The sequence below is a fragment of the Cydia amplana genome, chromosome 23 (genome assembly GCF_948474715.1).
Source record: "Cydia amplana chromosome 23, ilCydAmpl1.1, whole genome shotgun sequence".
Taxonomy (NCBI): Eukaryota; Metazoa; Arthropoda; class Insecta; order Lepidoptera; family Tortricidae; genus Cydia; species Cydia amplana.
In genome coordinates, this window is record NC_086091.1 from 9,283,102 (window position 1) to 9,310,527 (window position 27,426).

General features: G+C 38.1%; 1 protein-coding gene and 6 non-coding genes across 15 annotated transcripts in view; 1 reads left to right on the plus strand and 6 right to left on the minus strand.

Annotated features, from left to right (window-relative positions):
• Nucleotides 1-27,426, plus strand: part of LOC134658792 (uncharacterized) — a 78,019-nt gene that overhangs the window by 44,067 nt on the left and 6,526 nt on the right. For 7 of the 9 annotated variants that reach the window (XM_063514441.1, XM_063514440.1, XM_063514445.1 and 4 more), the window contains exons 3-17: nt 10,399-10,491; nt 13,002-13,105; nt 13,578-13,727; nt 14,519-14,645; nt 15,300-15,411; nt 16,598-16,715; nt 17,359-17,448; nt 18,076-18,199; nt 19,066-19,195; nt 19,917-20,020; nt 21,330-21,350; nt 22,026-22,220; nt 23,165-23,259; nt 25,361-25,464; nt 26,141-26,228. In XM_063514441.1, the coding sequence (XP_063370511.1) occupies nt 10,399-10,491; nt 13,002-13,105; nt 13,578-13,727; nt 14,519-14,645; nt 15,300-15,411; nt 16,598-16,715; nt 17,359-17,448; nt 18,076-18,199; nt 19,066-19,195; nt 19,917-20,020; nt 21,330-21,350; nt 22,026-22,220; nt 23,165-23,259; nt 25,361-25,464; nt 26,141-26,228 (1,655 nt within the window). The remainder of the gene's footprint in view (nt 1-10,398; nt 10,492-13,001; nt 13,106-13,577; nt 13,728-14,518; nt 14,646-15,299; nt 15,412-16,597; nt 16,716-17,358; nt 17,449-18,075; nt 18,200-19,065; nt 19,196-19,916; nt 20,021-21,329; nt 21,351-22,025; nt 22,221-23,164; nt 23,260-25,360; nt 25,465-26,140; nt 26,229-27,426) is intronic. The other 2 variants (XM_063514443.1, XM_063514446.1) reach the window with 2 other exon arrangements.
• On the minus strand, nt 11,681-11,752 carry Trnac-gca (transfer RNA cysteine (anticodon GCA)). The gene has a single exon. It is a non-coding gene; the product is annotated as a tRNA-Cys (tRNA).
• On the minus strand, nt 11,848-11,919 carry Trnac-gca (transfer RNA cysteine (anticodon GCA)). The gene has a single exon. It is a non-coding gene; the product is annotated as a tRNA-Cys (tRNA).
• Trnac-gca (transfer RNA cysteine (anticodon GCA)) lies at nt 24,027-24,098 on the minus strand. Its single transcript has one exon. It is a non-coding gene; the product is annotated as a tRNA-Cys (tRNA).
• Nucleotides 24,206-24,277, minus strand: Trnac-gca (transfer RNA cysteine (anticodon GCA)). Its single transcript has one exon. It is a non-coding gene; the product is annotated as a tRNA-Cys (tRNA).
• On the minus strand, nt 24,385-24,456 carry Trnac-gca (transfer RNA cysteine (anticodon GCA)). Its single transcript has one exon. It is a non-coding gene; the product is annotated as a tRNA-Cys (tRNA).
• On the minus strand, nt 24,566-24,637 carry Trnac-gca (transfer RNA cysteine (anticodon GCA)). The gene has a single exon. It is a non-coding gene; the product is annotated as a tRNA-Cys (tRNA).

The following is a 27,426-nucleotide window of genomic DNA, read 5'->3' on the forward strand; positions in this document are numbered from 1 at the left end:
AAAGTGCTAATTGGCAAGGTGCGAAGTCGGTGGAGGGGGAAGTGGCGCTGATCGTCACAAACACAGGTAATCTTATGGAATGGCCGCCATTAGTACTAGCGGCAGCCGCTTGAACTAATTTTACTCCATAAGATTTAACGTAGAAAGTCTGCCAAAATGAGGGCAGCACCAGTCGTGCACCTAGCGAAGCACCGATCTACCGACCGACCTTTGATAGATCTTTGCAGTTTTTGCAGGGTTGATATTGCCACCACTATTACACTGAGCTATAAAATAAGCAACTTTCTATGGACATTTCCAATGAAATGTTATAGAAATACTTAGGTAACAATGATGTGTGGTGTGTTGAAATTTTGTTCCAAAGTCTCACTTCACCGAAGTTCACAAATTCTGGGCAATTTTCTCTTTTACTCCAATCCAGAAAGATGCCTGCAATTTGCAAATTTCGATATTCGCGGTAGGCCCTCAGATAGATAGGTTACTTAGTTATACTAGTTAACTTTTTTGCTTTCTAAGTCGGTGCGGAATCATAGCTTGTTGATTTTACATAGGCTTTCAGTAACAGAGGGAATTGCTTCCAACGTCTATTTCCTATGAAAATAGATGCAGACGATAAGATATGAGAGAAAATATCGATTATTTCCACTACTTCAAGCCATTACGAAGGTACTATTATGATCTCAATATGTTATTTCTATCTTATGTAAACAATGGTATGAATCAATGTAGGTATGTTTCGACGCGAGATGAGTTCACGTCTCAATTTAGCTGATGATTGGAAGTCAAAGGTCTGCTAGATTGGCGGGCGTTCGATAGGAGGGCGATGTAGTTCGAGAGACGACCATCACGCAGGTTATGTCCTGAATAAATGCTATTAAGTAAGTAGTTATAGTCCTCATCGATTTCGATGACGGCGACCCTTTCAGGATAAACTTTAAATAAATATGACATTTATTTAAAGTTTATAATTTATATAGTAGTGTGTCTACTTGAAATAAAAACAAATTAAAATATTTTCTGAAAATAATTTAATTGGTTCTAATACAACATTCAGGATAATATTTATTTAGGGTCGCCGTCTATACCATATAAAGCATAACAATCGGCACATATTTACGTTTATATCGTTCAAAACTATATCACCAATGCGTCAAAAACAATAGAGAAAACAATCGAAAAGGTTTCATGCACGTGAATTCACTTTTCGATTTAGTGTTGTGATTAGAAATCAAAGAAGTCTGGAGATAAGCGTGGAATTTAGCCCGAGAGACGACCTTCACACGCGTTACGTCATCGAACTAATAAAATATGCTAATCGTGAATTTACATCCAACGGTCGCTTGAAAGAATACATTATTTTATTCGTGAGATTGTATGGATCTTCTTTAATGTAGTGTTGTGTACGTTCATTGTAAAAAATGTACCCTGGTTTTAGGGTGCGTGTAATGATATAGTTACTTTTTATATATTTTTCAGACATTGAATGAGAATTACTTGGCAGGTTGCGTTTACCTTCATGACGTTACGTTTACGTGTTTACTCTCACGTTGAGAATATGCAATTATTAGCATTATGTTTTGTAAATGTGTTTTAATGTTTTAATAGAATGAATCAAAATCTACTATTATTGTTGAACACATATTACTTACACCAATAATGCCTTAAATTACAGCCACAGCATAAAGTTTTACAGAGTACCGTTTTCACACTCGAATATGTAGGAATTGTAGGAGCAATAGAGACACAGATAACTCATTTTCGATTTTTGATATTCGAAGCACTCCGAATTCTTACCTATCATAAGAGAATAGGTGTGATTGAAAATGATATTCACATTTAACGTGTGACTCACACGATGTGAGACATAAAAAATATTTGTATCGACAACCTGACTAAAAATAAAAGTGATTATTAAAATAATGCATGCGTACCGCGTGACGGTGACACACCCGACACACCGTGACTTTCATATTGACACCAGACTCGTCTCGTCAGCTAAATACAGGTCTATTATTAGGATCTAGAACTTAACGTCAGTGGGCGATGCATGCGCTGTTCCTCTAGAAATACTGGCCAGCTTGCGTTTACGAGTACCTTCATGACGTTACGTTTACCTGTTTACCTACTCTCACCTTGAGAATATTTAATTAAAATCTATTTCAGTAATCGGAAAATCTTAGGATTTTGGATAAAAAAATATACCTATTTTATTTTGTCGACTTGCTTCATTATGCGCTTGATTGTTCTTTACTAGGGATTGCAGAACCGGTACTGTTTAAAAGAACCGGGATTTTCGGTACCGGGCAAAAATGGAACCGGGATTTCCCGGTATTTTCGGTACTTTCGAGACTGCCTTCAAAAATCAGTTTTCACATTAATTTTCAGTAAAAAAAAGCGTAAAACGACGACGAATCTCTCTTAAAACAATAAAAAAGTAGCCCAGTGAAGGTACACACTTCTTTTGTACCATAATATGTGTCTCTAAGTCACACAATCATTCATATATTTAGTTTTTTTTTCCTAAACTACATGTGATATTTTTACTATCTTTGTTGATCGGCAAAAACTGAATTGTGGCTCAGTAATATCATCATTTTTTTAAATATGTAAGACGTTTTGTAAAAAAGGATAAAAAAAATGATAATTTTCGCATGCGTTCAAAATGGGCTGTGGACCTTCGAACATATAATAACAGAAATCAATACGACAAATCAAGAAATTATTCAGCCAGAATTATTAATTCATTTAAAATATCATTATCATATGTGAGTTTCTTATACCGTGTTTGAATTTGAATTAAAAGTAGTATTTTATTCATTACAAAATTGTCTCTATTTTTGGTTCTAGTTAGTAGTTAATAAAAAATAACTAATTGTTCGTATAAAATTATTTATCGTACAAACATTTATGCCCTTAAAGTATCAAATTACGCATTTTTATATTGTTGGCATTGTCAAACTCATTGACTTTTTTTAAAATTTTATTTTAATGTAGTGGTCAGCCGTAAAAGTATTACCATCAGCCTTAGATTGATAAAATATATTTATTTTCTTTATAAAACATGATATTTCATGCTAAGTAACAGAAAGCAGTCAAATATTGTACCGGAAATTTTAGTCCACGAAAATCCCGGGAGTACCGGGATTTAAATTTTGAAATCCCGGTTCTTTGCTTGGCTCTAAATCCCGGGAATTCCCGGTACTTTCGGTTCCGGTATTTCCCGGGAGCAAACCCTATTCTTTACTATAAGTGGTGTTTTTAAGTTATTGCAATTGTCTCATTCAGTTAAAGTACTTGTGTTTTAAAGTTAATGTTCATGTAACAGGAACAACTAATTATTTTTTCTCAACCCAAGCTATGTAATGAGCGTAGTTGAACTTGAAAATTGAAAACTCATTATAAAAACGCCGCGTGTGTAGAAATCAGCTGGCAGTGCGCCGACGAGTTTTATTTCAGCTAGCAATTAAATAACAGCTGACATTGACAACGTTACGCTGAGCTTGTGTTTATTATTAGGTAGTTTCCGTGCATTGGGTGACACGTGCGAATTCACGGTCGGAACTGAAACTGACATCGGTTTTGATGCCTACGTCAAAACTGTAAACATATATGTTTTGCACCTTACACCTTTGCAATAAGGCGAAAAATGTATACATTTTTTTGACGTCGGTGTACTTCCTGATAAATGCACATTTTTTTTTTGAAAAAGCAAGGTCGGTCTTGTGTTTTAATGTTTTAGTATTTGTTTATTTTCATGAGTTTGTGGAAACTAACCTTTAAATTTGAACTGTTTATGGTACTATAGAATTTTATACATAAAGACGCGCCTAATAAGTAGCTTTTATCGGCCTTGCCCATTTACTACTCAGGCACGATCGGTTGCGTCGCTCAAGGAGAGGTTATCTGACTGATTAATTTGCCTAAATTTCTGTTGTATACTTGCTTTCTATTTTTCTACTTCTTTCCAATGTTTAGTGTATTTTCCCCATTCCTTTTTGTGTAATATATGTATGTTTATCCTATACATTTTGTATGTATTTATATCCTTTATCTTTCTGGTACCTTGTCGTACATTTTGCTGCATTTGTCACCCTCTTTTCAGTCTCTCCTTTCATCACATCATTCATCATTCCTTTCTCGTTTACTCAAAGGTTAACTGGAAGAGATCCCTCAAAGGGATAAGTTCTCCTTTGTATTTCTTACTATTTTTTTGTTATTTTTATTAATATGTCTTTTTGTACAATACTACTACTACTACTACTTTTATCCTACCGTAGAAATTATAATTCACAAAGTGAATTTATTGAGAAAAACGCCGTCTATATAGAAATCATCTTTCTCTGTTTCAACCAGCAATTACAACTTTGCTGAGCTTGTGCTTAAGCCCTTGCTACACGGTCGCCGACTAGCCCCTCAGACCGCGTGGCCTTGGTCTGGACGGACCGTGTAGACAGTTGTTTCCAACAAAATTTGACCAAAACTGACCAAGGTCAGACCAAGGTCAGACGGTTAGAAGGCTTGTCGGCGACCGTGTAGCAAGGGCTTAATTCAGCTTATTAAAAAAGAAAAGAAAATAGAATTTATTATTAGGGCCTTTCCGAGCATTCGACGACACGCTAGATTCACGGTCGCCTCTCAAGCTTTCCCGCCGATATCAACAACATGTTTTGGATACCTACAGCTTTTTATACATAAATGTAATAATGTATGTATATAACTTTTTTTAAATATTTATCTGTCTTTATTTATAAACGTAAGGTGATCGAAACGAATACCTATGCTCTGGCATATTCAGCAGTATAGAAGCAGATAACGATACGATTATCGACGTTTGTAGTCCTCTCGGCCCTCGGGTCGTAATATCATAGGTAATCTAATAACTATGCAAGCATCTGAAATAAGCAAAGCAAACTTTCATAAATCTTAAATTAATTTTAGTACGAGAACGTCTATACTTATACCCTGGCAAAGAAGAGTAGAAATTAAAAAGTGGCAATACTGTACTTACTGTCGTCACTTTCAAATCAATCTTTTTTGTCAGACTACGAGGGGCGTTCAAAATATTCTCGGTATTGATATCTTACGACCTCTTCTAAAATTTCTTTCGTTACTGGCCGCTAAGGTTTATTCATTGACATTAAAAAAAAGTATAATTCGAACCGAGATGGTCTTTTGTTTTTCTGCAATTGCTGAACAAACATGAACATCATGTGCGAATTGACAATGTTAACTAAATTAGAACATCGATGCGTGATAAAATTCTTGACAAAACAGGGTAAAAATCAAAAAACCATAAAAGAGGAAATGAATTGTGTTTACCGTGAGTCTGCTCCTTCTTTATCTACCATTCAAAAGTGGTCAAGCGAGTTTAAACGCGGAAGGGAGAGTATTGAAGATGACCCTAGACCTGGCCGGCCTGTAGTAGCTACTTCACAAGAAAATATTGATAAAGTGGAAAAACTTATATTGGAAGATGGTCGAGTGAAGGTAAAATCTATAGCACAAGTAACCAATCTCTCTATTGGTACCGTACATGATATTATACATGACCATCTTAATATGTCAAAAGTAAGTGCAAGATGGGTTCCGCGAATGCTGACTCGGCTTCAAAAAGACATGCGTGTAGCTTGTTGTTCCGATTTTATTGACCTGTGCGGTGAAAATCCTGATGAGGTGCTGCAAAGAATAGTTACTGGAGATGAAACCTGGGTTCATCATTATGACCCAGAGAGTAAACAAGAGTCCATGCAGTGGCACATTAAGGGTTCAGCTCATCCCAAGAAGTTCAAGGTCATCCCTTCAGCTGGCAAGGTCATGGCCACGATATTTTGGGATTGTGAAGGAGTATTACTAATCGATTATAAAGAAAAAGGTGTAAATATCACAGGACAGTACTACGCTAACATTCTACGTCAATTAAAGGATGTAATTAAAGAAAAGAGGCGAGGAAAGTTAACCAAAGGTATTCTGCTTCTGCATGACAACGCCCCCGTCCATACTGCTCATATTGCCAAGGCAGCTATTGTTGAATGTGGGTTTAAAACTGTTACTCACCCACCGTATAGTCCGGACTTAGCCCTCAGCGACTTCTTTTTGCTCCCCAATCTTAAAAGGGATCTGCGTGGAAATAAATTTTCTGACGATGAAGCATTGAAGGCGGCAGTGGAGGAGCATTTTTACACGAAAGATAAAAAATATTTTTACGAGGGATTAAAAAAAATAATTGATCGATCTTTTAAGTGTATGAACATAGGGGGGGAGTATATTGAAAAATAAAAATATCAAACTTTTCGTACTTGTTTGTTTTCATTCTCATACCGAGAATATTTTGAATACCCCTCGTATGTGTATGTGTCTTTTTTGTATGTGTGAGACTGTAGACCGAGAGTTGTCCTGCAAGCGGTAATTTAAGCTCAAATCTGTTGTATCCATAAAATAAACAAACATCTGTCAAATCTAACAAGTCGTTAAACAAAAACCGGCCAAGTGTGAGTCGGACTCGCGCACGGAGGGTTCCGCACCATCAACAAAAAATAGAGCAAAAGAAAGAAAAAACCAGCAAAAAAACGGTCACCCATCCAAGTACTGACCCCGCCCGACGTTGCTTAACTTCGGTCAAAAATCACGTTTGTTGTATGGGAGCCCCACTTAAATCTTTATTTTATTCTGTTTTTAGTGTTTGTTGTTATAGCGGCAACAGAAATACATCATCTGTGAAAATTTCAACTGTCTAGCTATCACGGTTCGTGAGATACAGCCTGGTGACAGACAGACGGACGGACGGACGGACATCGGAGTCTTAGTAATAGGGTCCCAATGACCGATACATACGCACCGCAGGTCCAACGCCAAAGACGTTTTAATCAGTCATAGACCACAGAGCAACATAAACCTAGGTGCATATGCATAAAGTTCAATTTCAGTTTTGACACTTCGGTGACGTGGCGTCTGAGAGACAGCTTTTGTGTTTGACACGGCGTCGAAAAGGTTAAGTTATTTCGCTTTAACTGAACTGTGACGCGGTGGGCAAAGTTATGTTCAAGGACACAGTATGGTATATTATACTTTTACGGTATGGTTTGTACATTGGTCCCATAAGTAGCAATAAGTCGATAAAAGAGTCGATGGCGGCGCGCCCGCGGCGGCGGGTGAAGGCCGCGAGACAAGGTCGGGAATCGGGATGCCGCGTTACATCACTTACCTACTTTGTATTTTTATAACCCATTGGTTGAATGAATTACTTATGCTTAGATACAAGCCAGTATAGCTATAGTAAAATATTGTGACCAAAATTTGACGGCCGAAGTTAGTTGTCGGCTGTATCCTTTACCGAGAGTTAACGTTTGAATTTGACAGCCTGAACAGCCTCCTCAAGTCCTCACTAGTGGCGTAGCTAAGCGTGGGCGAAGTCACGGCCTCGCGCCCCTAAGAGGGGCCTCGCGCGAGGTCCCTTCGGGCACAGTGAAAGAAAAGGGCCTCGAAGATGCTTACAAACGTAATGGCGCCCCCATCTAGGTGTTTACTTCATCTGTCGGATTTCGGATTTACGGTATAAGTAACTACAATATTTTGCACTTCCCTGTTTAGCAACCAACCAGTCTAAGACCTAGAAGAACGCAAACGTTTAGCGTCCCTCAATAAATAACTCTCAACAATGGACTTAGCGATTGGCGAACCGCCAATGTATTAGTTTTTGTGCCAACTAAATACTATTCACAATAAACTCTTTTGAACTCGTTTCTAATACAATTTTATCTACAGATTTATAATAACAGTTTGTAATCATAGGTCAGATATATGCTGGTTTTGTCGTTGGGAAGATTTGTAAATAATAGCAGCAACTACAGAGGTTATTGGCTGAGGCAAACATCTACATATAATATAGCGAATTTGTTTCAAAACATTGTATGTGCATTAGATTATTCTTGAGATATTCGACTTTTATACCGAAACTGGTGTTGTGATAACCGTCTGACGGATGCATGACGATATTTTTGTCCCTTAATGATGTTATGCAAGTTTAATTGAAATTGTTTGACATTCAATTTGTCATTCTAGTGCATGTCAAACATGCTCACTACAATACAAGGCGAATATTGTACTTAAATATTAATTCAGGTATAGTTTTTTTTCCTATTTCTATGCGATTATCCATACATTATACGTAGAGGTTGTTTTCATATCTATAATGGTCTTTTATACACTGTGTTGATATTTATAAAAAAATATCTCGTACGAAAGATTCGAACTGTAAGTTCTCTCGATGAAATTAAAAAAAAATCAAAGAAAACATTTTAACACGCATTTGGAGTTTTTGCATTACACGATCAAATTAAATATTAATTAAACTTTTAAAGTAGGTATTCTTACATCCAAAATTAATCATAATAGCCAATAAATTGATGCGAGTAGACATTATGCTATAACATGTAACATGCTATTCCAATAATTACAATAGTTCTTCGTGACCAAATAATAAAACAATTTGATTACCATCGTAACCATGTCGATAAGAAACGTGAGGCTTATCACCAAGGTTTAATGGTGTTATATGGAGAAATATAATTAAGAGCCCATCAACGTGCACACTAGCGCCACTGCTAAATAATCGCGATTATTTAAATTCAACAAATTATATTTAAAAAAGGGGACTACTACGTACTGTATCTTGTATTAAAGTACCTTTTGAATACATCAAACAAGTTTCTATGCTGCTGGATTCGTTAATCTATGCGTCAAAGTTAAAACGGCCGTTTTTGTTTTGAGTTTATAGATTGACGTGTGACTAGTGTGCACGTTGATGGGCTCTTAAATTCAACCACGTTTTCAGACATGAGACTACCAATATGCAAGTTGAAGAACATTCTCAAATGTTCAACTAGGGAACAAATCAAATTATTTTATTATAATATTTTTTTAGCTGCGTAATCAGATCAGAAGACGCGGTTTTGATTCCCGCCTGGTGGATTTGGTCACATTTTCTTTATTGTATAATATCTATTTCAGTTTATTCTTTTAAACATTTATTTACAAACAAGATATATACAGTGGTAGGTATTACTAAAAGAAATTAAAAACTAGCTTAAATCTAAAATAGGCCCTTGAGGCATTGTACCAAGGATGCTGGCGACATTTCCTCGCTGTTTCAGTTTATAATTCTCAAAATTTCCAAAATGTCTTGAAAACATTTACGAAAAAACAATTGACTAAAGATAGAGGCAGACAACAGGCGATCTTATAGCTAGAAAGCAATTTGTTTCAGACAACCTTTCTTTTAGGTTACCATGTTTTCTAGCAAAACAAAATTTTTCTTCCGCGTGATCTTCGTAATCCTAAAACGCTACTTAAATCATGGCCGACGCTCATTAGTCAGAGTCAGAGCATTTCGTGCGTAATTTGACATTGAGTGGCGAAGCTTTTAGACTGATTGATAACGACGGACTGTTTAGGCAAGGCCTACCTGTTTGGGTTTATTTATTTATATTGGCTAAAAATAATAATTGAGTACTACACAATGATAGGTACATTTCATCAGGCAGATCATTAAAATTACTATTGGCGTTAATCATAAACGCGCTACAAATTCAAATTAGCTATTCACCGTTTGCCTTAATCTGTCATTTTGATTTTTGTGTTTGAAAGGTTAAACTTGTTTTGAATATTATTTAAGTTATATAATTAATAATTAGGTATTTATCCTTAGGTAGTTTATGATTCTGACTAGTACGAGTACAGTTACATGTAGGCATACGTTGAATTTTCTTCCTTTATTATTCAAATCACAATAAACAACATACTATTGGGCGGCGTGCACATCTACTTAGTTCTGTTTTTGTAGAAAATCAATTGGAATTGGAATTATAAACACCATCAGACAACCACAAATAGAAACAATTTACTTGTATACACCCCTAATGTTAAGTAAATATTCTAGTAAATTATTTTCCCTTATTGTAACTTGTAAGGGGGCGACCCTACTAGGTGGTGACGAACCCTCACTTCGGTGTTTGTTATGACGTTGTAAACCATAGCAACCTGCCAACGATGACAATAATTACTACTGATTGTTACTTTAATTATTCAAAGACTATACAGGGTGGGGTGCGGAATTTTGTCGCAAATCGGGACTTATTGAGACTCAGGCCGGCTGTCTAGGCCGGCAGTACTTTATTATTAATAAGACATGGGATTTTAAAGATCATTTAATGACAGGTAGGGCGTTATATCGCAAAACTCTTCTCTTCTGTACATTATATATTCGATCTTTTCCACATTGGCCTTGCTTGTAAATCTTATAATTATAAAATCCTTAATAATTATCCTTAATTAAGGTCCATTCTATTTGTATGATTTAACTAACAATGAGTGCGTGTCTAAGTAATCGTTTGCTTGTTCCAGCAAGGCATCGGAGTGGAGCTGGTGCGCGCGCTGGACAGCAACCCGCCCAGCGTGTCCAACGTCTTCTGCGAGTGCGACTCCAAAGACGACGTGGTGAGTCCTCCTATTTACTCATATATTTTCTTCTCGTTCACTTATTGCTAGAGATGTAATCTGTCTCTAATGACGTGGAAAAGACCACTTGGGGTAACAAACGCCGCAGACTACGCAAAGATTTCACTGACGGCCATGGCACAGCATATATTACGAGTGCCATAGGTCCTTGACGTAGCTTGGCAAGAAAACTTAGCCAGAACCGACACTGAAAACTTTTTATGTGACTCTTGACAACATTGGTTATGCCAAAATATTTTCAAACGCACAGCGACCTTTGTAAGGCCTGAGTGGACGCTCGAAGCGGAGCGTTCGGCGGGGCGTGCAGCGTGGCGTCGAGCTCCCAAGGGATTTGAGCAGCGTGCACTAAGGCCGCTACTACCTATACGTTTGCATTTGTTTAACATGCACGCCGCATGCCCCGCCCCGCTGCACGCCCAACTCGAGCGTCCACTCAGGCCTTACACTTGGTTACTCAAGGAAATATCAAAAAAAATTTTGGAATGGAGGTTAGAATAACCGCACAAACGTCGACTCAGGTGATTGCTTACCATCAGGCGGTTACCATCTGCTCGTTCCTCCTATATCATTAAAGAGAGTCCACACTAGGCGAGCTACCGCGAACATCAGAAATCGAAGTTTCATTTATTTTCCGCTCAGTCACTTCTGCAGATCCCAACGATAGCCAGAACAGGACACTAGAGAGAAAGATGAAACTTTTATTTTCGAAATTCGCGGTTATGCCCTGTCTGTGTCGATAATGTAGAAGTTGTCAAGCTGACCCAAACATGCCCAAACTAAATTCAAAATAAAATTAAAACTTATTAGTTTCATACAGCAATCAAAATAAAGTGAAAGTATGTCAGTTTAATATTTATTTTTATAATAGGATGTATTTTAATATAAACGAGTGCCCTATTCAGCCGCAATCCCATTTGAGCGGAACAGACAATTGGGTACCTAATTGGAGTTAGCATTAATGGGCAAACAAATTGACGTAGAATTGTATGGCCGGAAAAGTTACTTTAAAGTAAAAAGTAAATCTTTTATAAATAGTAAAATTTTCGAGATTATTATTTTATTATAAATACAATTTGATTAAATTAAAAACCGATCGTTCCCGTCGCCTGTCGCGTCGCCTAATAATTAAAAATAATAACGGCCAATTAAAAAAAAATACTTAGTACGTAGGGGACACCCGGATTTGAACCGGGGACCTATCGATCTGCAGTCGATTGCTCTACCACTGAGCTATATCCCCACTTGGTAATGCTCTTGAAAATAAAGTATAGTTAACAAATATTTGCTACAATAATTAAAATGATTTGAGTTGCATATTGCACTAAAAAGTATTTTAGGGGACACCCGGATTTGAACCGGGGACCTATCGATCTGCAGTCGATTGCTCTACCACTGAGCTATATCCCCACTTGACATTTATATTGAAAAATATGACTATATTCTAAATAACAAAAGGTTATCGTAGGCACGTAGGCGGATGACATTCCTATAACGCCTATCAATTCGAAACCACTTTTCTAAATTTGAACCTAATTAGGTTGCAACACGGTTGATTATTGAATTTTACCCACTAGTGAGATACGATGTATCCAAAGTTTGGTTCGATAGTTTTCTAACTGCCCAGATTACGTTGAACTTTGACATTCTGATCTTTATTTAGAAAGCGTTTGAAAGCAGAAGGGTCACGTCGGACTGGTTAGTGATAATAATTTTTTATTAATATTGTGTATTGTGTATTAGTGCTTTCCATCGATTACAAATAAAACCAAATGTGAGGATTGTTTGAACATACATATATTATTATGATTAGAAGTTTCAGGTTACTGAACTGCAAAAAAACATAAAATTCCACCAATTTATTTTGATTCGATCAGACTTAGGTGTAGAAATTGCTCAAATCATCTGATCATCTGAATCAACTGATATCAGTCCCTTCTGTCCCTTAGGTTTACTGGCAAATATTGCCATGTAACTTAAGTCCGCCTTTGATGCTCTAACATTATCCATAAATAAGATAATTACATTAATTACTACACAACCATATATTTTTGCAAACAAAGTGCCCCAAGTGCTTGCTTCCCTGAAGCGAAGCGAAAACAAAACACAAGAGCGTACTCCCATCTTAAATTCCGGCAACGCACTTACACCCGGTCTGGTGTTGCGGGTGTCCATGGGCGGTGGTAATCGCTTACCATCAGGTGATCCGTCTGCTCGTTTGCCTCCTGTATCATAAAAAACCTGAAGCGAAGTTCTGTAGGTATAGTACTAGCACAGAATAAATAATAGTACTAAGTACAGAAGACTCACTCTCTAACAAAACGCGTCTGTTACGATCCGCTAGGTGGCGACAGCGCCACGCGCGGCTTATGGCTTTCCCCAAAATTGGGGCCGAACGGATGTACTTTTAGCTACCTGTAGCAAAGCGACGAAATCGCGGAGTGAGACACGCCTGGTACTAGTAAGGATGAATCAGAATGTAAATGTTTCAGACCATCACGTGTGACTGTGAGGCAACGCCGGCGTTCCAACTCAAAGCCTTCAGTCAGCGAGGGGAGAAGGTGGAAGTGTCCCACTACCGGGTCAATGTGAATAGGTAAGATGTATGTGTATGATATGCGACTTAAGGGGCCCACTGATTACCACTATTACCAGTCCGCCGGACGGTATCGGTCTGTCAGTTGTTCGGAGCTGTCAACTTTTTGTTCTAACTGACAGGCTGATATCGTCCGGCGGACTGTTAATCAGTGGGCCCCTTTAGGGTCAGCGGAGGTCATCGTACCAACATCGTACCCTGAAACTTTAATGGTCGGGCAATTTGGGATACACAGGAAAAGAGGTACTTGGTCCTGCGTACGCTCTTGCTTGGATTGCATATTAGTATTTATGAGGTTGTTCTCAAGTTAGTATTACGAAGACAGAATATACTTTAAACTATGATCATTAAAAAGAATAGCAGTTAAGGACAACTTTTGACTCAAACATAAAAAAATACAAAAATAGGCGCTAAATATTAAAATCTACATATTTTAACCAACACACTCAAACACGTGTTCTACATATTCCAGGTTCCGCGCTCGCCTCAACATAGTCTGTATAACAGAGAAGTTGACGGGGGAACTGCGATGCGACGGTTGGCCAGAGGTCAAAGTGGCGCTGGCCCCCGTTGGACCTCTGAAGACGTCCTCCAACGAGGCAAACCTACAGCAACTAGTCAGGTAAGGGCCTACTTACCATCATCTCTGGTTATTCCAGGGTCCCCTGCGGATATTAGGTACATTTCTACCTATCGGGATATTAGGGTTCCGTACCCAAAGGGTAAAAACGGGACCCTATTACTAAGACTCCGCTGTCCGTCCGTCCGTCCGTCCGTCTGTCACCAGGCTGTATATCACGAACCGTGATAGCTAGACAGTTGAAAATTTCACAGATGATGTATTTCTGTTGCCGCTATAACAACAAATACTAAAAACAGAATAAAATAAAGATTTAAGTGGGGCTCCCATACAACAAACGTGATTTTTGTCCGAAGTTAAGCAACGTCGGGCGGGGCGGGGTCAGTACTTGGATGGGTGACCGTTTTTTTTGCTTGTTTTGCTCTATTTTTTGTTGATGGTGCGGAACCCTCCGTGCGCGAGTCCGACTCGCACTTGGCCGGTTTTTTTGTGTAATTTCCCCCTCGACTACCTTTTTCCTACTCAAGAGCCTTTTCGACCATCTCAATGTGTCGGATGATGGAGCTCAAGGGCAGAGCTTTGAATTATTTCGGTTCTAGATAGTCTGCTCAAAAGTCCTTCATTCTCTGTCTAGTGAGGGCGTGATTAGTCTAGCTAGTAACTAATTAGAGAACATCAGTAGAAAATTTGAATTTCACGCCTTTTCCTACTGACACGTTAGGTGTATTTCAGTAGGTATAAAGAACAAGTATCTTGATTTACCTATTAACCTACAGCTATATTATCGATTTCACAGACGATTTTATAAAAATGTTTTTGATATGTGTTTTCAGTGACATCGTGGTGAATGCGCTCCGAAGCACGCAACTGTCGTTTAATTTATCGCACTACCCCACGTGTCCGCGGCTGAGGAGACACTTTGATACGTCGCCGCGGCTGCCCCTCCACTATGATTCCATGGTGAGTACAATATAGGTACCTATCTACACAGAAATTTGGTTCACGACTTTCCTGTGGACCCAAAGGTTAAGGACTATATAGCCTCATTTTCTGATTAAGCCTGTGTCTGCAATCCACATACCTGACATACCTAAAGGGGTAGAGTTAGGCCAAGAAAATTCTGCAGAGATTTTGACAGAACACTCAAAGTAAATGTCAAAGTTCTAAGAAATTATGACGTATAAATAACCCTGGCACTGCGTGTGCTGTCAAACACACTGCAGACTTTTTTTGGTCCAACTCTAGTCTCTTATTCTCTTATCAAATGTGTAATTTGAGTGCTTTCGTACCTATCTGAAAAGATGTTGTTATGGCTCCTCATGTACATGAAGCATAAGAACCCTTCTCTGATGGGAACCCACAGACATAGACTAGGAATCCTCTAGACGGAGTTTAGAGCAATTATTTCATGAAACCGATGCTGCCAAAAATACTGGGGTGCGGGGGACGAGGTGAGCGAGTTGGTCCGTTCAAAGACACGGACGTCACACAAAGACACTTTGACTCGAAGATGGAGTAAAACTACCGTATATTTGTGGCAGAGGGGGTAGCGCTACTATGCTCAGTCTAGAGGATGTCTTATCTGTGCCCACAAATGTTTACGTTCTGTTCCAGTTGTCACACGACCGGATGTACGCGTCGACGCCGACGTCGGCGTCCTTATCCAACGTGCATTTCGGCGAGAAGAGGCTGCTCGTCAAGGTCGTCGGCGCTAAGGACTTGGGAGGTAAGGAAATTGGAATATGGCAATTAGCCACTTTGGGGTCGTCCAGAAATCATGCGATCATATTTGATTTATTTTTGTGTGAGTGATATTTGGTGATTTTATCGCATATAAAATAGAGCGGATTATTTGACCTAATTAAATTCTTGAATTATATTGTTGTTTTTCACGTGATATCTTCTCTGACCGGGGCCCCAATCGTGATCATTCGTGATACTTTTCTTACCCCCACCCCCCCTTTAAACGATCACATGATTTCTAGATGACCCCTTTCAGTGTTTAACGGTAGCACTCTGGTTTATAACACAAACGCATATTCGAATTTAAACTGTTGTGAGACATACTAACATTGCAGTCTAAACGCATATTGCTTGTGTCAGCGCAACCTAACATGTATTATATAGGCAGGCATTTAGAGAATATACGTTCTTATACTATCAAACATAAGGTGTTTCAATACCTACTCCCATCACCTGCTCGAAACACATATAACTAGCCTCATCGTGTTATTTGAAAATGAAATTAAAAAGCTGTTTACTAGACTCTGTTCGGAAAGAGAAGAGTCGTGGAATGTATTGGGCCCCATAGATCTTTCTTTCCGCACAGACTCTATTCCTATTAAGAAATCAATCCGTGAGCTTTGTTTTGCTGCAACTTGGCCCCGACTTCACAAGAAAGCGAACCTTGCTTGGACGCTCATTGGGTCCTCAATCCTCATGTTAGCTTGGGACCTCTATCTTTCCGTTGTTGTCAGTGAATGTCATTTAAGGTGACAGTCCATTTCCAACCGCAGCTGCACTACTGTTCATTTTACAATGGAAATTGACAGTAACACCGACGCGTTCAGTACCAGTAGTGCAGCTGCGGTCAGAAATGGAATGTTACCCTTAGTTGATAAAAAAAGTGACGGATCAATTTGTCATGGAAATCGACAATGACATATCCCATATCCCAGCAATGCTACAGCTGTAAAGGACGACTCGCGCTAGAACGGCCAAGGGTCCGGGCCAATGCGCCCGACACTCGTTTTCGAAGTGGCTATTTGGCACTTTGACCACAAAAGACATCAACTGACGCGCCACAAGCTTAAACTTAGACGGATTTATTATTAAGCTTAGAATAAATTTAAAAGTGGAAAAATTACTGTCTTGGGTGAGACTTGAACTCACGGCCTCTGGATTATTTTCAGGCAAGGCCGGTTGCAGTGCACCATACTGCGTGGTTGAGATGGATGAGCCCCCGCAGAAGAACCAGACCGCCTTTAAGAAGGACACTAACCAACCGCAGTGGGAGGAACACTTCCTATTGTAAGTATGGAATCAATTTAGTTAATCAGTATTTATTCACCCTATCCAGTCACTGCTGTCGAACGGGAAGTACCCAGTGAGTTCTATCTGACCTGAAATCTTGGTAACCAGCGGGGAGATCCCCCACATAGCGCCGCATAGGTAGATAGAACCGTGGTACATCATCAGCATTCGAGACATGATCCAAGCGTTTCTGCGCAACACCTCGTCGTAGGCGTTGCAAGCTGTAAACCCAATCCAAGGACCCCTTGGATAGGAGAAGGGGTTTTAAGAAAAAGAAAAGAGCATTTCTTGTTTCACATTTGGTATAGAACGCGAGGAAGATAGCTAACACAGTTTTCTTACCGCCAAGTAAGACGCGGCCTATCCATACTAATTATTGTTATTTTTGGTCTAATTTCTAACCAATCCATTGATCCTTTGAGGCGGATTATTAGCAGAAGATTAATAAAAGAGAAGAGAGCACTGATTTAATTGTCAATTTAAATGTTATATGTGGCTGTAGGTATAAACTCTTTATAAGTAGCAAAAAAGAAACGTGTAAACAGAAACTTCCATTTAACCTTTTAATACATAGTATATCTAACAGTAAAAAGGTGAAGTGTTGGGTTTACAGAAGTAATTTTGTGCCGATTTCTTACAGCGATCTGTCACCACAAACCGCGGAGCTGCTATTCGAAGTGTATGACCGCACAGGCCCGCCTTCCCCCGGCGGGGGCCCCTCCACACACAGGTACAAATATAATCTGTCAAGCCATTTCTGTCAGTAGAAAAAAGCGGCAAATTTAAAAAACGTAGACGCGAAGAGCAATCCACCATATAAAATTTGAATTTCACGCGTTTTCCTAATTGACAAAGTTTATTGACAGACGAGTATTTTAAACTAGCTTCAATCTGCTACTTCGTATGCGTCATAAAACTGCCTACATGCACTCCCTTATTGTACCTATTACCTTTTAAATTACGGGTCTTATTTCACCATCTTGAAGGAAAAAATCTGGGATAAAACGTACGTAATCTATACCTACCACAAGTTCATAACCAACTTATTTGCCAATTCATCCTGCCATATTTGCTTAATGGAGGAACAAACATCTAGAGTCTGTGCGAAAAGAGAAGTCATATAATGTATTGGAACCCATACATTTCACGACTCTTCTCTTTCCGCACAGACTATAAACATAATTATAAAGTTTCAGTTCCACTTAACTCCTGCGGTGAATGACTTATTTGATATATATATATATTTACAATATTTACAAAGGTATTACATTAATTTTATGACTTATTGTTTTCTTTGCGATAATTTCGAAGATATATCTAATCGTTAATACGTAAATGACCTTGAGTAATGTTACAGGTTCCTTGGACTGGGTTTGGTGGGTATAGACGAGCTGCTGGCGGCACCTTCGCAGCGACAACAAATCGCGCTGCAGACACGCCCTATGGAAGAACACGACATTTCGGGCACACTCACTGTTGAGGTATGTCCAGTCGCCATCAGATATATCGGAGCGGCCGAGATGATCAAAATATCTGAACACGCACTCTAACGGCTTGTTTGTTGCCGGTCCCATATTGGGATACCCTCCTCCGATTGAGGGGGGATTTAAATCTTCTCGGGGCAGAGGTGTAGGGTTGGAGCCGTTTAGCTTTATTTGACGTTCATAAGCGCATTGTAATATGCCTACTTAAATAAACTATCTTTTATCTTTATCTTATCTTTATATTGATAATATGATAATAAAGGCGTGTAATATGACTTGGAACTCCGGTAGCCGTTTAAGAAGTGTAACACTCTTACGGTAGATGTCGCTAGGGTCCCCTTGATCCATAATATGGTGGAAAGATTTGCTGGCTACGGATGAGGTCTTGGTGGCTCAGATGGCAGAGCGCTGGAGTATCGATCCAGAGGCCGTGAGTTCAAGTCTCAACCAAGACAGTAATTTTTCCACTTTTAAATTTATTCTAAGCTTAATAAAGGCGTGTTCAGATATTTGTGAGCGCCTCGGCTGCTCCGTGAAAAGGGGGGTGATGAGAAAATTAATGAATTGCCTTTTAATTAGTGTAAGCAATTAATCTGTCAGCTCCCAGTGGCTCATATTTGAGCCAGAACGCTTATGGGTGACGTCATATCGTCATAGCTCAAAATTATTGCCATTAGATTTTATCCAGGCGCTGTACTTACTCTAACTGCTGGAACTAATTCCACGCAGAAGAAGTCGCGGGCAAAAGCTAGTAAATAATAAATCTAATTTTTTACTGCTGTTGATTAATCATGAACTTTATTGCAGCGGTGCTAAGTGAATCGATATCATACATTTAACCTCACATGTGTAAATGTTTTCAGTTCCTATTCATCGAGGGTGCCGACATACCAGACCTCGGCTCTCGACCCGTAAAGATTAAAGAATCCCTACGTACGATGTCGCCGCAGGGACACCTTACCACCACCACCAAGACGATATTCAAACAGAACGGTCAGTACCATGTCAACAGCAGAAGTTGCTAAGCGGGCGAGGTGTTCAAAATGATCTTGACGCGACTTTATTGTTAAGAGAATAAAGTGCGTCAGGGTAATTTTGAACACCTCGCCCGCTTAGCAACTTCTGCTGCTGACTGTACCAGTCTTTCAGTAGCTTCAAGTTGCACGTAAGTAATTATTTAACGAACGAAACAAAAGTTGTTGCTATTCCCTCAGGATTTGTATTAACGCTGGCTGACCACATCAATATACCTATTAGGGTCTATAGGTATAGTTCTTTTTTTTTAGCATTAGAAATAAGGTAAACAATCTTGACGCGTCTTTTTATTGAAAAACACGTTTTAAAAATAAATAATGGCAAATATGTAACAATTATGAATCTAATACGATCATTTATATTGTTCTGCTTTCATAAGTTAGTTACTGATTTTTAAAAAGCGTTTTCAGTTAAAAGTTATGTCAAGATCGCTTACCTTCTTTATAATGCTAAAAAAACGAACTATAGTGTTGATACTAACTCCTACTGCTACCCGGGAACTGATGTAAATATGACATTTAAAGTTTGTCAAAGGTCTGTCTCATTTCAAACATAGACAGATATAATCATACTATCTTTGTCTTACATTACACTAGTACTAGCACCCAAAAGAAAAGGATGAGTATAGTTTTTTGTTCTTATTTACTGACAATTTGGTTTGACCAACTATATGTTTCAGGGCACGAAAACTCGGCACTAACAGAGTCGGCGCTGCGAGAGTTGGAGCTGAGCCCCACTAGCGCCGCCAACAAGTCCACCCTCATCATACACTCCGTGCAACGGGTGAGACGCTTTTTTTTTTTTTTTTTTTTTTTTTGCCCATGGACACCCGCAACACCAGAAGGGTTGCAAGCGCGTTGCCGGCCTTTAAGATGAGAGTACGCTCTTTTCTTGAAGGTTTGAAGGTCGTATCAGTCCGGAAATACCGCCCTTACCCTTACCCTTTTTGATATTTTGAACCAGAGCCCGTAATTTTCGCGGCGAAACAAAAGACTGTCGCAATCTTACTAGAGTGAGATACATTTTTTGTCGATATCGATAGTTGTGTACTTGTGTAGGTGTGTTGTTTTATACCTAGAAGAAAAAACGGTCCACCGAATAAAAAAAATATTTAATAAGAAAATTTGCGTCAGGTTTGTATAAAATTATATAGAAACAGATGCATTTTTTTCTTATAAATACACGTCAGTACACACAGCGGCACATGATATTTTATTTGGTTTGTGATATTAATAGGAGTAGATAATCATTAATTTCTCAACATTATCTGGGAGTAAACAGTTTTGTTTATACCTATATAAGTTGTATATACGACAGTCTTTTGTTTTGCCGCGAAAATTCCGGGTTCTGTTCATATACGATAGTTCTCATTCAGGCCCATCAGACGTCCCCTTATCATGTACCTACTTGGTACAACCGGTACTAAGGCCCCCTGGCTCTTTCATTAACACTTAGGGCTCATTTAAAAGAGTTTCATTACATTGCGTCATGTGATCGGTCGGCTGAATTGGTGTAACCTCGGTGAGGTTACACCAGTCCGCAATGTAACTAAAATCGTATACGAGTTCGCGCGCCGTCTAAATGAGCCCTTAGAGTTAGAGTCTGTTCGGAAAGAGAAGAATCGTGGAATATATCGGGCCCCATGCATTCCACGACTCTAGCCCTTGTTTTGACCAACTTGAAAATTGACTCCTGATACTGACAATTTCTTGTGTATTTCTGGGTCAGTAAGACAAGTAATGGCGGTATATTAGCGTCAATATTGCTTGTTGGACAAGAAATGTGAATCGTGCTTAGTAATTTTTAAGTACTTAATTAGTATATATTCTCATAGACATAGTGTTAAAATAATGTTTTCCAAAAATAATTATTGTATCTAGCTCGCTATTGCGTTACCCTATTTCAACCATTAGTAACTACAATTACCTACAATCGATTTTCGTAATGTTCAAAATTACTACAATTTGTGTGTTTTATTTGTTTGTTTTATGAGTTCCATATTGAAAGTTTGATTTTGTTTTTATTAACTTTTTTTTTCATCCTGCCTGCGTTTTACCATGATGCATGATTTGGATTGGATTTATACAATCAGGAGCCAAAGAAGTCGATCAAGGTAAGAAAAAATTCAATACAAAATTCTCATATTTTACATTTGATATACATATCATGTTTAAGTTGTGAGTTCGTTATTAGTTTAGACATGTCAGCACGTTTGCTAGAAGTTAGTTACTTAATTTTAACCTAGATTTTGATTTGGATGTTTATTTTATTAAGGAGGCGTTTTAACAGTCAAAAACTGATATTTTACGAGCATTCTTTTAATTTTACTCAATCCTTACACTAGCTAGGCCATATAAAAAATAATTTATAGTTATTTTTTTTAGTTAAGAGTTTGTCTTAAATCCTCTGCACTCACATTAGTAGAAACAAGACTGTGAAAGCGTCAACATAAACTTATTTTTTTTATGACCATATTATGTTTATAGGTACCTAAAGTTATTTTTTTTATTCGGTAGACTAAAATGACAGTTCATATTATGAAATTTTATTTTATGTTCATATTACGAAATGTCATTTTAGTCTACCGTATAAAAAAAATAAACTTTTTTAAGTTTTATACGTTCGTATATTAGTTAAATACGTTCTCTCACTTTATCGCTACCAAGCAGTCTTTTGGACGTACTCAAACCAATTTATCGAGCCATCTACTATTAAATAGAATGAAAAAAATGCGAAACGCCTTCTTAAATTTGTGCCGTGTTGCCTACTAACCCTATGATACCCCAAGGTCGAACTAACCGACTCCGGTAAATTCATCGAAGTGGATCGCGAAGACACCCTCAACAGCGTAGACTCAGACCTCACCAGCACCATGGAAAGCATAGACGAGAACAGAACAGAACAGCACGTGTCGCCGAATTCTTCGCCGGCGAGGCAAGTTCGGATTAAGGAGAATGGTGCTAAGACAAATGGAGACACGGAGGTACGGTTGTTGTGTTAACACGCACGTGTTTTTGCATATTTAGGCATGTTAGAGTTTCAGCGCTTTCAGAAATATATAATCAGGCGGGGTCTCAAAATGTATAAATAATGTAGGTACTTAAAATGTCATTCAATAGAACTTGCTAACTATGTAAACAAACCGCCGTACTAAAACTGACACTGAATGTCAATTTACTAGTAACTTTTGTTTACATAGTTAGCAAGTTCTATTGAATGACACTTTATATTAAAATATTTAATCCGCAAGTAGGCTTCAGCTTGACGTAATATTAGGTATACGAATTTGAAGGCACCTACATTTTAAATGATGATTAAAATTATGTTTAATATTGTTATGATTATGAATCCCATTGCAAAACAAAGAAAAAATAAGGACCATGTTGCACCAGCCAGCACTGATCAGCGTCATTCGGCAGTGACATTGGTACCTACAATAAAAATTTGCGAACGTTTTAACAGTGACAGAGGTGTGGTGCATGGTGCAACCGACGCTCAAAAGCGTATAATTTCCAACTTTTCTAGCATTAAGGTAGGTCTAATCAGTCGGGAGACACTCCTGACTTCGGGTAAACTCGGCTCCGTTCGGCTCAGCATTGCTCCGAGCAATTATTCCCGTCCCGTTGCCCACAGATAACATAATGACTTGAATTTTGACAACCCCAAATAGCCGAAAGGGACAGTGCCATAAGTTAGAAAGGGATATCATGATTCGACCCAGAGGGCCTACCGCGAACCACGTTCGACGTGTTGCCTCTCTGTCGCACTTGTAAATTCGTACGTAAGTGTGACAGGGAGGCAACACGTCGAACGTGGTTCGCGGTAGGCCCTCTGAATCGCTGTCAAACTTCGGTTTTGTAGGAAGTGTCCTTTCTGTACGGTAATACTATTACTTATTCTGTGGTCTAACCAAGCTTATATTTTCAGCAAGGAGACTACGTCAAGAAACCAGAGGACGCACCACCAGAACCTGCACCGCGGCAGAAGAGAAGGAGAGACTTCTTCGGAACTATTAAAAGAAGGTGAAATATACTGTGTATCCTTTGTATATAGTGTATTATATACTGCCAAGTATGTACCTACTACCAGACAATGATATTATAAGTTATTAATGTTTGCTAGCACAGTGTTTTTCAATATACGAAGCCCCTGTTAGTACATATAAAGAAAAAAAAACAAAACAACGGCCTATTAGCGAAGATGAGAATCGTGTTTCGACAAACGCCAAACAGAAAGTAAAAATGTATGATTGTAATTTTGGCTAGGCCCCCAGGTTGGAAACAGAAACGAAGGGTTGCGAAATTGCTTTTCATGCCAAGAGGAGCGAAAAATGATTTTTTTTTGCTTAGGGAAAAACACAAATTTTGACTAAAAGAACATTCAAGCTATATTCTTTGTAGTATTTTCTGCTTTACATTGCTAGATATTTATATATTTATTAATGTTTGTATTAATAAGTATCTGTGGGTGACTAGATTAGAAGTGTTAAAATGTTTTTAATGTGTTGTGCGTTGTTCCCGACGTGTTTTTTTATAGTTTTTCTAACCAAGTTATAGGTACACTGCCCGTTTAAAACATGTTTTTAGGTATTTTTCTCTGTGATATTTAAATTATTCATTTAATTTACGTATCGTATTTATTTCCATAAAAATTGCTGAAAATACAATTGCCGAATTTTCTGGCGATCTGCATAAAAAAATGCGATTAAAATTATGTAGTTATTTTTGTTTTGTAGTTAACCAAAAAATAAAGTTTTTATAGGTTTTGTGAAAAAAGAAAGAGTGAGTTTAGGGGACACCCGGATTTGAACCGGGGACCTATCGATCTGCAGTCGATTGCTCTACCACTGAGCTATATCCCCACGTGACAATACTGTTGAATAATTTCTAATACTTAATTAACACGTAAGTTGCGTCTTTAAAAACAATTGTAAGTAACTAAAAAATTATAAAAAAATATTTTTTGCTTAGGGGACACCCGGGTTTGAACCGGGGACCTATCGATCTGCAGTCGATTGCTCTACCACTGAGCTATATCCCCACTTGACAATACTGTCGAATAATTTCTAATACTTAATTAACACGTAAGTTGCGTCTTTAAAAACAATTGTATTTAACTAAAAAATTATAAAAAAATATTTTTTGCTTAGGGGACACCCGGGTTTGAACAGGGGACCTATCGATCTGCAGTCGATTGCTCTACCACTGAGCTATATCCCCACTTGACAATATTGTTGAATAATTTCTAATACTTAATTAACACGTAAGTTGCGTCTTTAAAAACAATTGTAGGTAACTCACTAAAAAATTATAAAAATACTTTTTGCTTAGGGGACACCCGGGTTTGAACCGGGGACCTATCGATCTGCAGTCGATTGCTCTACCACTGAGCTATATCCCCACATGAAAGGGCTAGTAAAAAATGCAATCGGTTACTAACACTAAACGTTGTGTACGATTGATAATAATTTATAATGTAGCATTTGTCACGTCCGGTCCATATATTTCTACTTTAAATATTTGCTTGCTTGCTTATTTGTTGCTTAAAAATCAGTATTTTACGTTTACGACCCTGATCTTGAAAATAATCGCTTATATTGTTGGTAAAAATAATGACTTGTAAAAAAATAGTGTACCGACAACTATATGTTGAATCAGCTATTTTAATCGAAGCGTTCGGTTTATTAGAATATTGCACTCCATGCACAAATTATGAATGATTAAGATAAGTTATTTAAAGTACCTATTGCTCATTTAGATACCTACATATAATACATGCATTCGTTTTAACCACATTTGTTATGTTTTACACTAACTTTAACTATTATTCGTATTTGACGTTTGGTTAGCCAGTAAGCAAAGTCTTGCGTCATACATTAAATAATTTTCAGTGCGATTTTTATTATATTTCTGATTTAGTACATTTCGTCACAGACATGTAGTCAATCATCTACCTACATGACTTTAAAAATGTATTTGCCATATTCACTAATTAACACTGTAATTTTGAGTGTACCGACATGACCCGAATTCACTGTAGGTACACTACCTACATAATTTCAAATTTTATTTGCTACGTTATTAACTAATTGACATGTATCCTAAAATCCGTAACGTTTTATAGGCTGGGCCGGTCGCGCACGCGCGGCACGTCGCTGGATCTGCCGAGCGACAGCGACGTCGACCAGAGCCGCGTGCGCAGCATCAGCGCCGAGAGAAACCACCAAGGTCAGTGCACACTTATATCACTTAGTGTAAGGCCTGAGTGGACGCTCGAGTTGGGCGTGCAGCGGGGCGGGGCGTGCGGCGTGCATGTTAAACAAATGCGCATGTATAGGAGCGGCCTTAGTGCACGCTGCTCACATCACGCGTGAGCCCACAGCCACGCTGCACGCCCCGCCGAACGCTCCGCTTCGAGCGTCCACTCAGGCCTTACACTTAGACTTATATCGACCGGGATATGAACCGTGATTACCTTTTGTATTGTTACCCGTGAACAAGATGCATATGTACCTAACTGCGTCGAAATATCGGGAGCTCAAAGACAATACAAAAGGTAATCACGGTTCATATCCCGGTCGATATAAGTCTAGTGAAACTAATCGTTAATCTTTCAAAAAAACATTTCATGTTCCATGGATACCCGGATACCCTCAGCTACGTCGCATGTCCACAATAATTGTACCTAACTAATTGTTTAACTTTAACTAAATAATTGTTTTCATGAATTCAGTCTGAATTTTTCTCTGAATTTGAAATGCAATAAGTTAGCGAATATAATCCAAACCAGTTGCAGACTTTTCTTGGTCTAACTCTAGCTAAATATCATCAACTGCCAACCAGTACAAATTTGAGACTGTCTTTCTTGAGACTTTTATGAAAATATAACTTGTTGCGGTTTCAGATAAAGCCCTGTCCGTCCCCAATAGAAACGTGTATTCGGCGGGCGCGTCACCAGCGCAATCTGGCGACGAGTCGAGGACATCTAGAAGGTACGTTATTATAACCATGCGAGCTGTTCTTTGAGTGTTAGGTGAATCTATAGGTATCCATGGAGAAATTAGTAAACTTACAGTGCTCACTCTATACATACATAAATAAACCCATTTCTAATCAATCTTAAGCGAGCTATGAGCTTGATAAGTATTAAGCGAGTTTTAAACTTAACAGTACTTAATACGTTTTACCACGCCTCCCATACAACTCATTATTATTAAGTAAGGAAGCTGATGTATGGAAAGAGCACTTTAGGCTATTTCTCTATGGAATCTTTTGCTACAACCCAACCAGCCTCAAAATAGCAATAAAAATGTATGTTTCATACATTTTGGTTGACTAGCTGTCGGTCTTTTTTAACGAAGAGCCAATTTTTTTTACACAAAACCTGAGTTATTCAAAAGTAAAAGTACCTAACCTATTAATAAAAACAACATGTATATAATATGTAACAAAATGTTATTTGGAGATTTTAAAAATTGAGAAGTTTCAAGGATTACAGAAGAGCAAAACGCACTGGCTGGAATGATAAAAGCTTATTTATTTGCACTGGCCAATAATTAAATATAGGTAATTCGATATACGTTCTTTAGAAAGATCAAAGATACAGAATGTAGGTACATATTGTTGGTGGGTAATTATGAACTCACTGTATTTTATCAGTAATCAAAATAATTATTACATAATTGATGGCTCTGGCATGGCAAGACTACATTATATTATCTAACGTTCAAATTAAAATATATTTATGTTTATGATATTTTACCTACACAATTAAATACCTACTAACTGAATACGCTTATAACTGACAAGTAATGCTGTCTTGCCATAAATTATTTAGAATATTTATATATAAGCTGGTAACATTACGGCACTAATGGTAAATTTTCTTTCTTTCTATCTGTCAACACTCATGCGCTGGGGGTAATCGCACTGCAATCTGGTAACACTGGTTTTTCATACTAAACTTTCTTTCCCTGAATGGCGTGTTCAAAACGCTTACCCACGCTTTTTTGTCACACGAATGTTATCACTGTTTTTAATTCACTTTTCAAATAATTCTATCTCATTGGAACTCGATTTATTTACATATTATTTTAATTGTTAACTTCCTTATGTAAAAATGACTTTACAAACGTGGAAAACAATGCATGTAAATGCCGTTTTATATGGCCAATATTACAATGTCCGTAA